Source organism: Oryzias melastigma, unplaced genomic scaffold, assembly GCF_002922805.2.
Source record: "Oryzias melastigma strain HK-1 unplaced genomic scaffold, ASM292280v2 sc00231, whole genome shotgun sequence".
NCBI classification, from domain to species: domain Eukaryota; kingdom Metazoa; phylum Chordata; class Actinopteri; order Beloniformes; family Adrianichthyidae; genus Oryzias; species Oryzias melastigma.
In genome coordinates, this window is record NW_023416884.1 from 491,826 (window position 1) to 507,462 (window position 15,637).

At 39.1% G+C, this 15,637-nt stretch overlaps 2 protein-coding genes across 2 annotated transcripts; both read left to right on the forward strand.

Annotated features, from left to right (window-relative positions):
• The first annotated feature begins 4,941 nt into the window (after window positions 1-4,941).
• Window positions 4,942-6,985, forward strand: LOC112139542. Its single transcript, XM_024262360.2, has 5 exons — window positions 4,942-4,999; window positions 5,088-5,789; window positions 5,878-6,009; window positions 6,078-6,115; window positions 6,204-6,985. Exons 1-5 carry the CDS (start codon window positions 4,942-4,944, stop codon window positions 6,330-6,332), a joined length of 1,059 nt encoding a protein of 352 aa, XP_024118128.1. The 3' UTR covers window positions 6,333-6,985.
• Window positions 6,986-12,794: 5,809 nt separating this feature from the next.
• On the forward strand, window positions 12,795-13,881 carry LOC112139532. The gene is made up of 2 exons (XM_036210747.1): window positions 12,795-12,849; window positions 12,962-13,881. The coding sequence occupies exons 1-2, from the start codon at window positions 12,795-12,797 to the stop codon at window positions 13,669-13,671; spliced, it is 765 nt and encodes a 254-aa protein (XP_036066640.1). The 3' UTR covers window positions 13,672-13,881.
• Window positions 13,882-15,637: the final 1,756 nt, after the last annotated feature.

Here is a 15,637-nt window from a genome sequence, read left to right on the forward strand (position 1 = left end):
CTCTGAAAGAATGATAAAAAAAATGATTTAAAACATGTGAATTTTTCAAGCCTGCACTGTGGTGTAGTGTTTAGCACTCTTACCTGACAGCAATAAAACTCGGTTGAAACCCAGCTTGGACTTTCTATATAACGGTTGCAGGTTCTCGTCATGGATATGTGGACTTTCATTCTGCACAGTAGAATTAGACAGTCCAAAATAACCCTTCATAGTTTAGTTGAATTATTTAAATTCTTGCTGTGTGAATGTGTGTGTTTATGTGGCCTTGCAATGGACTGGTAAGCTGTCTATTGTGTACCCTGCATCCAAGAGTAGCTAGGATTTTCTCAAGATGGTATTTTGAAATGATTTAATGGATAATAACAGCTTTTTTTCAAAAAAAAGAAAAAAAAACTTTGTTTATATTGCTTTTAGCTTTGTTTTTTTATTTTGTTTAACTGCCTTGACTGTGATTGTGAGCTATTATAAATAAAATGAATGAAAATAAATTGCTGTGTGCTTATGCTTATACATTAAGTTTCTAGATGTTTTACTGTTAAATTATTTTTTTGAATAATCTTAAGTTTTTAGAACAAAAGACAAATAAAAAATAAATAAGTAAATAAATAAACAGGTAAAAATAACTAAAACATCTATCTAAAAGACATGTATACAATGTTGCAATGATAAACAAATGTTGGAAAAGAAAAATATGTTATACAGAAGATAAAAGCACTTTATACTGTAACTTTGAACAAAGTGTCATGAATATTTGCTATATGAAGAAGGAAGAAGCAGCTGCAGAGAAAAGAGTGGATCGTGGGTCTGATAGGACGCTGGTTCATAATTTTAGCTCTGCTGGTGACATGAGGTGAGACTTTAAGCTGGAAACTTGTGGGGAGGATATGTGGGGAGGATCTTTGAGTTAAAATCAAACAGTTTTTTTTTATCTTTGGGTTATTTTGGTCCATATGTGAACTTTCTGAGGGAATTAATGAAGAAGAACTTCCTACTCTATCTTTTGTAATCTTGATCCAATGTTCTTTCTTTTTGGTGTCTTTCATTCTATTATGAAAGGACATATCAGTGCTCGCTGCTGTGAAATACCAGGATAGAGCTGTTAAGTAAAATAAAATTGTAACATGTGCCTCAATGTAGATTATACTTTTTTTTTTGCTAAACTTTCATACGTCTATACACCAATAATCTGAGTAAGCTTTCAAGCAGTCCTGACAAAACAATTGCAACTATCATCTGACATACTAAAATGTTTAAACTAACCAATTGCATCCCATCTTTATATGTCATTATCTTTCAATAAAGGAGAAATGTTGCGTTATGTTGCTTTGGCTCATTCCATCTGCAGGTGTTTACATGTTTGTGTACTGATGTCTCAAAAATCCCCTCTTACTGAAAGGTAGATGGTAATGGGGGGTGGGGGGCACAGTGTGGTCTTAACAGCATCAACAGGATCCAAAAATAGAAGAGACGTGTAAAGAAGACGCAGCACAAACTGAATCGCTTTGTGTTTCTGCTACAGGAGGACTTCAGTCATGACCCCTTTATTCTCAGAAAACAGAATGAACTTTGACATGAAACGTAACATTTCAAAACGTCATTAACCCTGAAATATATTTGAAGTCATGATCGACTTGATCATGTTTTGTTTATCTTAAGGTAAAAATATCTCCAATATTTTGATCGGACAGTCCAAATTTTATATCTAATTTAGTTGAGCTTCTTTATCCCAGCTTATACATGGAAGAGACATACCAAGAACACTGGATTTTCTGAATTGCTGTTCTGCCTAAAACCAGACTCGGAAACTCATCCTCTTTCCAAAGGTAAAGGAATACAACTCTCATCCACTGGACTGAATTTGGGGTTGTTACTACGCCCTCTCTCAGTGAGTGGAGTGCTCCTACCAAAGGGGGAGGAGTTTAAATATATTGAGGTCTTGTTCACACGTGAGGGAAGATCGGAAAGTGAGATCGACAGGCGGTTTGGAGCAGTGTCCACCTTTATGTGGTCGCTACACCGGTCTGTTGTTGAGAAAAGAGAGCTGAGCCAGAAAACAAAGCTCTCAATTTACTAGCTTTGCCAGAGCCTGAGCGGCGGCGACAGCTTTTAACTTCCTCCAGAGCCGGGGGAGCGAAGCTAACTAGCTCGCTAAGCTATCCACCGTACGGCTGGGTAGCGTAGCTGTCCATCCAGCTCAATGATCTCTGTGACTGGCAGGCCATCTGTCAAGTGTGTATCCTGCCTTTGCCCAACATTAACAGGGACAGTTTCCACGAACCTAGCGGCCCCCATGGGTTGATAAAATGCTTGGAAGAGCATGTTTAAAATCCACGCGTCGAGCCGCCATCTTGAATGTTTATTCCTACTATGGAATTGCTAGCTTAGCACTATATTGGTGCTTTCTAATATCCTCATCCCTTTCTGCCAATCAACAGGTGGCTTTGGCCCTACCGTCTCGTTCTATTTTTCTATGGACCTACAACGGATGGGGGCCCTCAAGAGGTATGGAACTGTTTAATGGGACCATTTAATAATGGAAATGCTCAAAATATCGGACTGAACCGGACTGTACCGTACTGCTCAGTGGAAACGAGGCTTTAGATTCCTTCATTCCCAAATAAGTGACACTCAACGTCCCAAATTCTATGACTGAAAGGTTAAGTTGCAACTCCACTCGCATTTGTCTGCCACCTAAACCATATTTTACTAGTCCTTTTGAAGTCTCCAGCAGGTGGTGTGCTCACTGAGGACATAACACATAGACTTTGGGCTGGGCCCAGCTTACAGAACCTCACCAGTAACCCAAATCCCAGGTCTGGTTGAAGAGTGTGTCCCCTGTGACACCAATCTACTTTATGTGACATAAACAGATCAAGATTTTTTATAACTCTTGAGGGTGTTCTGAAGCACACATAAGGCAAGAATTGGTCTACTTGTGGTGTCTAAACAAGTTTTCCATCTGACTATAAAACAAGTGGTTCTTTCTACAAAATGCTTCTTCTTCATTGGAGTTCACTTTGTGTATGCAGAAAATTAAGTTTGGAGGTCTAAAGTGATACACTGTAGAAAGTCGGTTCATGATGCTGACACTGCTGATTCCGCCAGTCCATCAATCCATTTAAAAAATCTGCTCAGTCTGGTTTGTGATTCCTTGTTTGCTGGAGCATTCCCAACTACTGTTTGGGCAAAGGCAGGGTACACCCTGGACAGGTCACCAGTCCAATCCTTTCATACTATTGTCTTTAATATACTCTGTGTGACCAAGCCATTTATCAAACTTGAAGGCGTCCAACATGATGTCACTCGGTGCCCACACAGGAGTCAGGCTTGGAATTGGGGATTGTAAGTGAGTGCCTGGTGACTAGGGATGTCCCGATCAGGTTTTTTTGGGCCTGATCCGATTCCAAGTCATTTGATTTTTGTGTATCTGCCGATACCGAGTCCCGATCCGATACTTTTATAAAACATTTAAAACATGGATAAATTGAAGAAACAGATCAGTGTTGTCCCTTATTTATATTTCAATAACCTTCTTCATTAAAAACTTAAATGAAACACTTCTGTGAAGTAGCTTTAATAAACAAGTAAAAATACAGCAAATATAAACTAGGAAAAAAATACAATTTTCTTGTTATATAAGTGATAATTAGTCATGTGATAAAGTTTAGTGACTTTAGCTTTAATATCTTTAGAGCTATTGAACATTTTTGACCAAATGTGATTCCTGTCCTCATTTAAAATTCTTTAAAATAAATTATGACTTTGTTTTAGCATAAAATTTGATGAGTGTTCATGAATAGCTGATATTATTATTAGTTTTAATTTATCAGTTTTATTTATATAGTTATTTTTAAGATTATGTGCTTTTTAAGTTCTTAAGACATCACATTTTCGGTTTATTACCACAGTAGTTAATTTTCTTAACTGTTATTTTTCTGTCAGATAAATAAAACAGGCATATCAAAGAACAGCTGGGGTCCTAAGGAGTTAAATCACGGCGCTAGCATGTAGCAGTTAGCAGCTGCTGTGTAGCCATCTGTCTGCAGCATGAAGAGCTTCACATTAAAAAGAAAAAAAAAATTCTGTCTTTTTCTGTTGAAATACCTTCAGAGGTTGTTGTTTGAGTTATGACAAACCAATAGAGACATTTGCTGTCAGTTTAAAGCGTTTTTAAAATAGTTATTGGTCCCGGAAGTTAGCTTTCTAGCTAGCTTTGTTTACAAGTTAGCCTTCTGCTTGAGCTGCTGTCATTTTCTGCTGCATTTTCTAGTGATGACATTTTGTGATCTTTTCCTTACATACAGACTTCTAGTGGAGTATTTATCCGAAATGGTAAGATGAAATATAAAGCTATGATCATAATGAGAATAAATGAAATATCCGATCATGATCGGACAAAGGAGTCCGATTCCGACCGAGTCCTCAAACACGTGATCGGGCCCGATTTCCGATCACGTGATCGGATCGGGACATCCCTACTGGTGACTGTCCCTCGCCCAAGAGACCATAGCTGGGCTCAGGCTGAAGAGGCTCCGAATTGGCTATTGGCTTCCTGTTGTTTTATCATCTGTGGAAAAGGCACGAGGGTCTGTTGTCAAACTAGGAAGCAGAACTCCAAAAATTTTAATGCAAACAAAAACACACAAAGGGAAAAAAAGCAGAACAAAATATAAAAACTTCTTATGTTAGTCTTCTTCTAAATAAACTCTTCTTTATCTGATAATATTTAGTTGCAAAAATGACATAGGAATATAAGCAATAGTCACTCTGTCAAAGTGAGTGACAACACATTTGTACAGACACAAAGCTGGTTGTGGTTTTGATCATGTGATTATGTTTCCTAAAGCTTCAGTCATTTGAAAGGACCAATCAAATGCAGTCTTCTCGTTATAAATGTGAAAGACCATCGGTTGAATTTTCATTCCACCCGAGAATCCAGACATGATGTTTTCTAATCTCTTTCTTCTATTTTTGACATGTTTTTTTGTGGGAGAAAATGGTAAATTATAGTTTCGATATTTGCATTAATTTCAAAGCATATTTCTATGACTTTTGTTAACAATATTGTGCATTTTGTTTCATTTCAGGTCAGAAGATTCATCTGAAATCATCTTCTTCTGTACAGCAGAAAGATGATTTTCTATCCGTCTACGTTGGTGGAAATGTTACTTTAGAATGTTCTTATGAAGATCAGACGACAAACCAAATCTACTGGTACAAGCAAAGTTTGGGAAAAAAGCCTGAAATAATTTTAAGTTTTGTTTTACAGAGCACAACAGTGACCTTCTTTGAGGAATTCAAGAAAAATCCACGCTTTAAACTGGACCTAAAAAAACAAAGTTTTCACTTGAACATTAGTGATTTACACTTTTCAGACACAGCTACCTACCACTGCATGAGATCTGAATTTTTCTCACTCGTCTTTTTGGAGAGCTTTAGTGTTCATGTGAAGAACTCTTCTTCTTACATTCAGACTTCAGTGGATCAGTCGTCCTCTGAGAACATCCATCCAGGAGAGACTCTGAACTGTACAGTACACACTGGGAGCTGTGATGGAGAACACAGAGTTTACTGGTTCAAAGACTCTGAAGACTCTCATCCAGGACTCATTTACACTGATGGAGGCAGGAAGGATCAGTGTGAGAGACAGAAGAACACACAAACACACAGTTGTGTCTACAATCTCCACATGAAGAACCTGACTGAGTCTCATGCTGGGATCTACTACTGTGCTGTTGCCTCATGTGGACACATACTGTTTGGAAACGGGACCAGACTGGAATTTGCTGGTGAGTTTTACCTTTATATGATCAAGTTTGTATATAAAACAATGTTCAGATGAATTTAAAATAAATCTGCTTTTTCTTCTGGTGTCAGACTCTGCAGTTCCTCTGAACTCTGTGATTCTACACACTTTGGTTGGATTATTGTCCATCATGAGCGTCCTCGTTGTTTTTCTGCTTTTTCTTTTGTGGAAGATCAACAAGAGAAACAACTCCACCTCCAAAGGTACAGACACTTCTTTCACTGTTCTACAAGTGTGTTCTTGAAGTAACACTTTTCCGTTTCATAATCAGAGGAAAGATCACCTGCCGACCCCTTAAGAAGCTCAGAGGTGAGACTCAACTCTCTTCAGTTATCGTGTTCATCTTGGATTCACATAACATTCATGCTGTGATCGTTTTCTGTCAACTTGGTTTCAGGCTGAGAACAAAGACACAGAAAGTCTCCATTATGCTGCTATAAATGTGAAGAGGTCCAACAGATCAAGAAGACAGAAGAACGACATAAACACAGTCTGTGTTTATGCCGGTGTGAGACAACAGATCTGAACTTTAGAGTCTAGGAGGAGGTTGTATCATGATCTTTTTATGCATAGCATAAAAGTTGTAAAATTTGACTTTTTTATTTTTACTTTGTGGCGAATCATTTATTTTTTAGATGATTTCAATGTTTAAAAGTAAACATATTTGATTGTCTTTTTTTCTGTTTAAGTTGTTCTTGGAAGTTATCAATCTAGTATTTTGCTACATTGCTTTCCTTGTCTGTAATAGAATGATACAAAAGAAAAATTATCTTTTTTTTTTTCTCAGTGTGAAGATCCTAGTTTGAATCCTATCAGAGATTTTCTGTGTGGTATATGCTTCTTTCTTTTTATGCATGCTTGTGTATATGTTCCTCTCAATGTCCCAATACATGCTTTGTAGATTAATTAATGATTCTAAATTGACCCTATGTGTAAACATGAGAGTGTTACTTTTTGATGGACTGGCAAACTGCTCATGGTGTACCCCTTCTTCCCCCAAGACCAGCTGAAATAGGCTCCAGCAACCAGTTATCTCTTAAGAGATTGATCTACTTCAGTAAACAGCTGTCTGCCTGTTTGTGACAATCTGCTATTTTTAGCATTTTTCAACACGCACCATTACCCCAGACTTACACCACTAGCGTCACGGCTCTGTTGTGTGCGCAGCAGTCTTTTCCTAACATTAAAAGAACAGAGGAACTTCAACTGCGGGTGTTCACATCTTGGGTCTGCCTCTACGTCGCTGCGAATCAGTTTCGTTTGGACGCAGCTGATCATCATCACTTTCTGTGAAGTTGGGACTGTTCACAACTTAAACCGGAAACCACGCAAGCGAACGTAAAGTGCATCTGTTTTTTTTCTAGAAATAAAGCAAAATTTCCGCTGAACTTGCCGGTTTCAGCGTGTCGTAAACATTATGTAGTTTTCGGGTTACTCAAAGTGTGTTGCAGCACAGCGTTGTCAGTCATAACCATGGACACTGAGAAGCTGATCATAGAGATCCAGCACTACTCTGTCTGGGCTGAGCTTTCACAGGCTGTGGCTGGAGCAGCAGCCAGTGTAAGCCATCGGCTGTAGCTAGTCCACTCCCACAATGCAACGGAGCCGTGATGCTGGTGGTGTAAGCCTGGGGTTATTGTAAACTGGTACTTTATAATCTATATAGAGCACTGCTTAATTATGCTTTTTTTTCCAAATTTGTTACTGTTTTTAAATAATCTTATTTGTTAAAAAAAACTGTAGGTAGATGAGACAAAATAATTAATCTAAAAATAGTATCTAAATGAATTGTTGAAACGTTTTTATTAGTTATGATAAAGAAATTTTGGTAAAGTAGATTTTATGGACAACATAAAAACACTATCATTTTGGACAGTGTAATGAATGTTTGATCAGGAGCTATGAGATTAAGAAGGAGGAATCAGCTACTGAGAAAGGAGTTGATCACAGTTCAGATGGGATGCTGATTCATGATTTTGACTCTGCTGCAGATATGAAAGAGACTCTTAGGTGGGATGAGAGATGAGATGAGAGATGAGATCAACTTTATTCATCCCCGCAGGGAAATTCAGTTGTAGAAGCAGCAATTAATAATAAAGAAAAGCACAAAACACCATTAAACTGCTAAAAGATCAATACAAAATTCAAATGATCAATAAAATGTAACTAACTTATAAATATAAGTAGTCATAGCAGCAGAATAAATATAAATAAACAAATGTACACACATAGCAGCAGAATAAATATAAATATAAACAAATGTACACACATAGCAGCAGAATAAATATAAATATAAACAAATGTACACACATAGCAGCAGAAAATGACTATATACACACATGTACAAAGATGTAAAAAGAGCCTAAGAAAAAGCACCAAGGTGTTTTCTTTTCACCTTCCACACATGGAGGAGTTATATAGCCTAAAGGCAGATGGCAGGAACGACCCCTTGCACCGCTCCTTAGAGCAACGGGGCTGCAAGAGTCTACAGCCGAAGCTGCCCCCAGTGTGTCCACAGTTTCAAAGAGAGGGTGGGAGGGATTGTCCAAAATGGTCAGCAGAAATTATGAGCCCTACTCCTCTCTTCATACCCCACGCGGTGGTGTCTCGGTGAGGAAGCCGGCGATAGAAACGTTACAGTCCGGTATCAGTCCGTTGAGCCATGTTTCGGTGAAACAGATGATACTGGCCTCCCGGTACTCCCGCTGGGTCCGTGTGAGCGCCTCCAGCTCGCCCATCTTATTGGCCAGGGACCTGACGTCCCCCATGATGATCGGGGGAACACAGGGTTTAAAACACCGCTTCTTCATTCTCCGTTTAACTCCCGCCCTGCATCCACGGCGTCTCCTCCGAAGCTCCTCCGGCAGTTGAGGCTTCACTCCGATTTCGGAGGATGGTTGTTTTAGAGCCAGCAGCTGATCGAAGGTGTAAACAAAGGAGGAAGTCATCTCGGCGTGGATGCAGTGAGCCAAAAGTAGCACAAAAAAAAGACGTACAGAAGCAAAAATACATCAAAAAGTAAGAAAATAAGGCAAAACGCCAGGAGCCGCTTCTACTTGCAGCCGCCTAAGGGAGCGCATTTTTCAAAAGCGATCTTGAGGAGAACTGTGGACACCTATGGTGAGAACACAACGATCATGCTGTAGATCCTGAGGGTGGATGTAGAGCTCCATTGTGTCCCACTAACTGTAAAAGAGAACTGGATGGAGAGACCCCTCCCCTATCACATTACAAACAGGAAGTACCCGCTGGATCCAAGAAGCAAAAATCCTTTGGACTTCTATTGAAAAATAAACAGTTACTTTGTCAGAAAAAACATTATAGATTTTAACATCTTCTTGTTAATCCTCTTTGTTTTCATGATATTTTTTTTCTTTATTGCAATTTATATAAGTTGTGAACTGGCCAATCAGACGCCTGGACAAAAGTATGAGACCTTAAATCGAATGTTTAAAATGTTTGACTGAAATATTTTCTTACAAATTTAGAAGAGTGGACTTCCAACAAGCTCACTCTTGATTGGTGAGAGCAATTATCATGAGGATGTTGACTCTGTCAAATTCAGGCCAAGCTTACTGACATTGTCTGGCTCCAACATGATGCTGTCCATTTCACAGACAAAATTGTAACAAAATTGAATTCCATTGGTTGGAGCTAGGGGCTGCACGGTGGTGCAGTGGTTAGCGCTCTTGCCTCACAGCGAGAAGGCCCCGGTTCGAATCCCAGCTGGGACCTTTCTGTGTGGAGTTTGCATGTTCTCCCCGTGCATGCGTGGGTTTTCACCGGGGACTCCGGCTTCCTCCCACCGTCCAAAAACATGCTTCATAGGTTAATTGGTGACTCTAAATTGTCCCTAGGTGTGAATGTGAGAGTGAATGGATGTGTGATTGAGGCCCTGTGACAGACTGGCGACCTGTCCAGGGTGAACCCCGCCTTCGCCCATCAGTAGCCGGGATAGGCTCCGGCACCCCCGCGACCCCGAAAGGGACAAAGCGGTCAGGAAAATGGATGGATGGATGGATGGTTGGAGCTAGAAATAAATGATTTTCGATGATCAGTATGTCTTCTTTATCTGATTTCTGTAATTTTCTTTATTCCAGCTGCAAACTGCCTCAATAAAAGCTGGAAGTCTTGGCTAAATGAAGCCAACAAGACAATTCTGCAAATGGCAGAGAGGAAATCATGTGATACCCATACCAGATACCCCTTTCTGTCCTTGTTATTCTGTCCATTAAGATTACAAACAGAATGTGTATTAAAATTCACCAGAAACAGGTCCTGCTTACTGCGCCTTTGCAAACTAAGTTCCTGCTCTGATCATAAAAGGACAGGATAACCCTAAGTAAGGCTATCAGACTTAAACCACAAAGCGGTTGAATACCTTCATATCCACAAAACTTATATGGATTGGTTAATCAAACTTTCTCAAGCCCTCCAACACCCTATAAAGATTGTAGGTGGTTTACTGTTCTATAGCCAAGATAGAAAACCCGCTATTGTTCCTGAAACTGAGGTTCTACTATTGGCCGAACTCTCCTTTCTAATTTTCTAGAATAGACTTTCACAGGAACCATAGTGAGTGTGATCCCCTGGTAGTTGGAACAAACTCTCAGGTCTTCATTATTTCAAGAGAACCTGTTGAGAACTTGTGGAGGAGGACCCAAATGCAGAACAACGGATTGAGAGAAAGAAGGGTTTTTATTTCGAGGTGAGATCCTGGATGGCAGATGGTTGGTCCAAGGCGTGACAGGAGGGAGTCCGGGTGATCCTTGACAGGAGAGCAAACGTTAGTGACAGGATGTGGGGGAGTAAAGGCTTTGACTTACGACGTGGCTTGGTAACAACTCTGGGTCGGTGTACTCTACCGGAGTGGAGCAGACGAACCGACGTTGGCTGGTGGGTGTGGATGTGCTTTTAACTGGTCGTCTGATGAGATGAGCAGGTGTGGTGAATCAGTGCCTCAGGTGGACGGCTGGCCCTGACAGAACCACCTCCCCAGTCTGACAATCCAGTGGTACAGTCCCCAACTGCCGCACAATGCTCCATAGTCATATAAGACAGGACAGTCCCACTACATTCAGAATTTTTAGGTACTCAGAGTGGATTTTATCCAAACCTGGTGCCTTGCCATCAAAGAACAACCCCAAATCAGAGTACTCAATCCTTGCTTCCTCAACAAAAGTGGTGTAAGCAAGGTTGAGGAGATCATCAAGTTTTCCTTCTCCTTCTGGATCATATAGTCAAAAGCTCCCCACTAGTTCCCCGCCCACAACAAAAACTGCTTTTCCCTCTTAAGGCGAAGAAGTATTTGCTAAAATCTTTTTGAGGCCGATCTAGAGTATTTTTTCCTTGGTCTCACCAAATACAGGACTGAGTTTTTGTCTCGACAACAGCCCGGACCACAGTTTGCTCAGACTGCTCGTACCTGTCAGCTTTCTCGGGAATCCCACAAGACATCCAGCCTCAGTAAGACATCTTCTTTACCTTGATGGCGTTGCTTACTTAAGGTGATCGCAAACAGGTTTGGAGATCATCATCATGAGAGGTACCAGAGACTTTGCGGCTACAGCACCAAATATCATAGAGGTGGATAACATAGTCCCTCAAAAAAAGTGTCTCCTGTTTTCTAAGTACCTGTTTGAAGTTTCCTGAATATGGTAGTTGAGTATGTTTGGGTCTGCAAAGTCTACTGGTGGCATAATGGTGGCTTACTTGCTTGGCAGCTAACTCAACTCATCACAAGGTAGTGATCAGTGGACAGCTCTGCCCTCCTTTTACCTGAGTGTCCTAGACACTTGGCTTTTGACTGGCTTTAAATGTAACCAAAATCAATCACTATCTTCTTGTCCATTGTGTCCTAGACCCATGTGCACTGATAGACACATTTGTGTTCAAACATGGTGTTTGTTATAGACAAACTGGGGTTCAGATCAGGTATGCCATTCCTTTTTTCCACGCGCTTTTAGACTTTGAAGTCCCTCGTTAGTAAGATAAAGTTCCACATTGGGACCTCCTCCAATACCCCTCTGAGAGACACCAAGAAAAGCCAGTATGGCGCCTGAGCTAAAAGTTTGTCCACCACTGTCATTGGGATGTCAAATAATCTCTTCTGAAATGAAGGTATTTCTTTGATCCATATTATTTACAGGTAAAGGAAAATTCTGTTACAGGTTTCACACCATTCATTTTCTATTGTTTTTTTTTTCTTTTTTGTCACATGCGTGCAAGCTTCTTCTTTTTTAAATATGTTTTGTATCAAAGTCTCTAATTTCTTTTGTTACAAACAAGAAGATAAGCTTTGGAGGCTGGAACATTGTCAGTCAGAGTTGTCTGGACTGACATCACCAGGCCCCAACCAGGAGTCAGGTCTTGGAGGTGGGGTTGTAAGTTTGTGCCAGGCGGCTGGGCCTCTTCTCAAAGGACCTGGCTGGGCTCAGCCTGAACATAGAATTGTATTCCTGTTGTTCCACCACCTGCTGGAAAACACTCTTCCAGCCGGTGTCATGATTTGGGTAGAGGGAGAGAGAGGAAGTGCTTTGACCAACAAAGTAAAGTTTAAAGTTTTCTGTTTCGTCTTCTTTCATAAGTGGCTGGGTCCTTTCAATAGATCTCCAGCCCCTGTAGAAACTTCACTATCAGAGACCTCAGCTAGGAAGAAGAAGTCCAGTAATTTTTTATACAAACGAAAATACAACACAGCAAATTAGCATAAAAAGACAATCACACTTTGCAGTATAAATCAGTTATATACTAAAAAAAAAATATTCAAAACGTGTGTATCTGATGAGATTAAAATCAGTCTTCAGCTGTATGCAGGTGGACACTCCCATCACGTTTGTACAGACACAAAACTGGTTGTGGTTTTGATCATGTGATCATGTTTCCTAAGGCTGGTGTCACTTCAGAGAACCAATCAAATGCTGTCTTGTCTCTATAAATGTGAAATACCATCAGTTGTATTTTCATTCAAGTCGAGAATCAGGCCATGATGGCTTCTAAATTCTTTGTGTTCTTTCTGACATGTTTGCTTGTCGGAACAAATGGTGAGTTATGGTTTTAATATTTGCATAGATTGCATAGTTTTAAAAAATTTCTTCTATTTGTGGTTTTCAAATATATAATGTGTTTCTTGCTCTTTCTTTTTTTTAATTTCAGGACAGAGGATTTATTTGAAATCGTCCTCCTCTGTACCCCAGAAAAATGTATTTTTTTCGGTAAATGTTGGTCAAGCTGTTACTTTAGAATGTTCTTCTGAAAATCAAAATTCAAGACGGATCTTCTGGTACAAGCAAAGTTTAGGTAAAAACCCTGAACTCATATCCAGTTTCTATGTATATGACACAGAAGTAACCTTTTATGGTGAATTCAAGAACAATCCACGTTTCATACTGGACATGGAAAACCAAAATCATCACTTACAGATTTTTAATTTGCAATTTTCAGACTCAGCTACTTATAACTGTGTTAGTCATGGATCTTACACACTAACATTTTTGAAAAGCTATACCATCCATGTGAAGGATGCTTCTTTTTATCTCAGGGAATCAGTAGATCTGTTGTCCATGCAGGAGGCTGCATGGACAAGAGACTCTGTGACTCTGAACTGTACAGTACACACTGGGAGCTGTGATGGAGAACACAGAGTTTACTGGTTCAAAGACTCTGAAGACTCTCATCCAGGACTCATTTACACTGATGGAGGCAGGAATGATCAGTGTGAGAGAAACAACAACACAAAAACACACAGCTGTTTCTATGAGCTGCCCATTGAAAACTTGAATGACTCCCATGTCCGGATCTACTGTGCTGTTGTCTCATGTGGACACATACTGTTTGGAAAGATGGACCTCAAAGGTGAGCTTTAGCTTTACAGAATAAAGTTTGTGAATAAGACAATGTTTAGATTAATTTAATGTAATTTTTTTTTTTTGGTGTCAGACTCTGCAGCTCCTCTGAACTCTATGATTCTTCACACTTTGGTTGGATTATTGACCATCATGAGCGTCCTCGTTGTTTTTCTGCTTTTTCTTTTGTGGAGGATCAACAAGAGAAACAACTGCACCTCCACAGGTACACAAACTTATTTCACTGTTCTACAAGCGGGTTCTTGAAGTAACACTTTTCCGTTTCATAACCAGAGGAAAGATCACCTGCTGCCCCCTTAAGAAGCACAGAGGTGAGACTCAACTCTCTTCAGTTCTCGTGTTCATCTTGGATTCACACTAAATTCAATCTGTAATTCTTTTCTGTCAATTTGGTTTCAGGCTGAGAACAAAGACACAGAAAGTCTCCATTATGCTGCTATGAATGTGAAGAGGTCCAACAGATCAAGAAGACAGAAGAACGACATAAACACAGAATGTGTGTATACGAGTGTGAGACAACAGATCTAAACCTGTAAGCCACTGACAAGATTTTAGTCACTGTTGTTAGCTACTAAAAATAATACAATGTATTTTGTACCTTATTTAATTTTTCTAAAGTTAGATTTTTTTTGGTTTGTTTTTTGTGAGTTCAATCATATTTACCCATTTTATTTAGAAATAAATAATCAGTCTTTTACTACATTCTGGTAATAAAATAAATAGAAGTAGAAATTGATAATATATATATATTTTTTTCAATTTTCAAATGTTCTCAATAATTTTGGCACATCATTATGAGTCATGTTTTATATATAAATATAACTTTTGGACTTATAAACACAATGCAATGAAACTTCTAATGTACTATTTGTATATGAATATTAAAATTTGAAATTATGACCTTTGATTGTCTGCCAACATAAAGTGTACCCCGCCTTGTGACCTTGAAATAAAATTGGTTGTTATTTAAAAGGATACTGACAGAACATCCAGCATGTTAGAGTTTACAAATGCACCTTCAAATGCTATAGTTTGGAATTGTTGTATTTTTTTGTAAAATAAAGCTTGAAGGAATCAGAAAGGGAAACTTTTCTTTCTCAAGTCTAATTTGTTGTATCTATTGTAAACTTCTTGGTATCATAATTAATTTCTCTCTGTAAATTGATACGTTCTGCTGTTCTGATCCTCACATGTTTTCCCAGTTGAGGTGCAGTAAAATTAAACTCTGTTTTTTCCTCTATTCTCAGAATCAGATTGTTTAAAATGAACTGATTTGGACAACAAATCAGAACTGAGACAACAAATTATGATAGAAATCAAACCAAGTTAGAACCTTTGTTCATCCTGGTAGGTCAATTGAGAACAATTTTTCATTTTTTTTCGGTCTGAGTTTGCAGTGACAATACAAAAACAGAATGACAGTCCAATATAAATAACCTACAAATAAAACAAACTTTGCACAACAACGTTAACAATACAGAGTCTAAAGGGGGCACTTAGTTAATGTTTGCATCAAAACGACAGGAGACCAATAAAAAAAATGGGAAGACATTGACATTCATCACAAAGCAACAAACCACATCTGTTAAGATGTCTTCAACAAAGCTAAGCAGACCAAGGTACTCATCTTTAAGGTTTTTCTGCAACTCATTTCAGTCATAGGGGCAGAAAAAAGAATGAGGAGCGCCCCAGGGTGGTACAAACCCATGGGGACACCATAGTTAGAAGTCACTAGAACCTAAACTATGAGTACTAGTAGCAATATTATGAAGGGAACAGAGGTAATCTAGAGTTTTACTAAGCAGACTTTTGTAAATTAAATTATGCCAATGCAACCGCTTGTGAGAATGGAGTGACATCCATTTGACAAGGTCATATAAATTGCTGTGACGGGTTGTTACCATTGTGCTATATTAGGCATGTTTACATTCAAAGTGTGGACCCCAAAAGACAGCACAATGAACTT

Bases quoted from the DNA above. Each gene is read 5' to 3' on its own strand.
- LOC112139542 (XM_024262360.2), top strand. From the start codon at position 4,942: ATGATGTTTTCTAATCTCTTTCTTCTATTTTTGACATGTTTTTTTGTG. The intron at 5,000-5,087 runs GTAAATTATAGT...GTTTCATTTCAG, and splicing joins TTTTTTTGTGGGAGAAAATG to GTCAGAAGATTCATCTGAAA. The intron at 5,790-5,877 runs GTGAGTTTTACC...TTCTGGTGTCAG, and splicing joins GACCAGACTGGAATTTGCTG to ACTCTGCAGTTCCTCTGAAC.
- LOC112139532 (XM_036210747.1), top strand. From the start codon at position 12,795: ATGGCTTCTAAATTCTTTGTGTTCTTTCTGACATGTTTGCTTGTCGGA. The intron at 12,850-12,961 runs GTGAGTTATGGT...TTTTAATTTCAG, and splicing joins TTTGCTTGTCGGAACAAATG to GACAGAGGATTTATTTGAAA.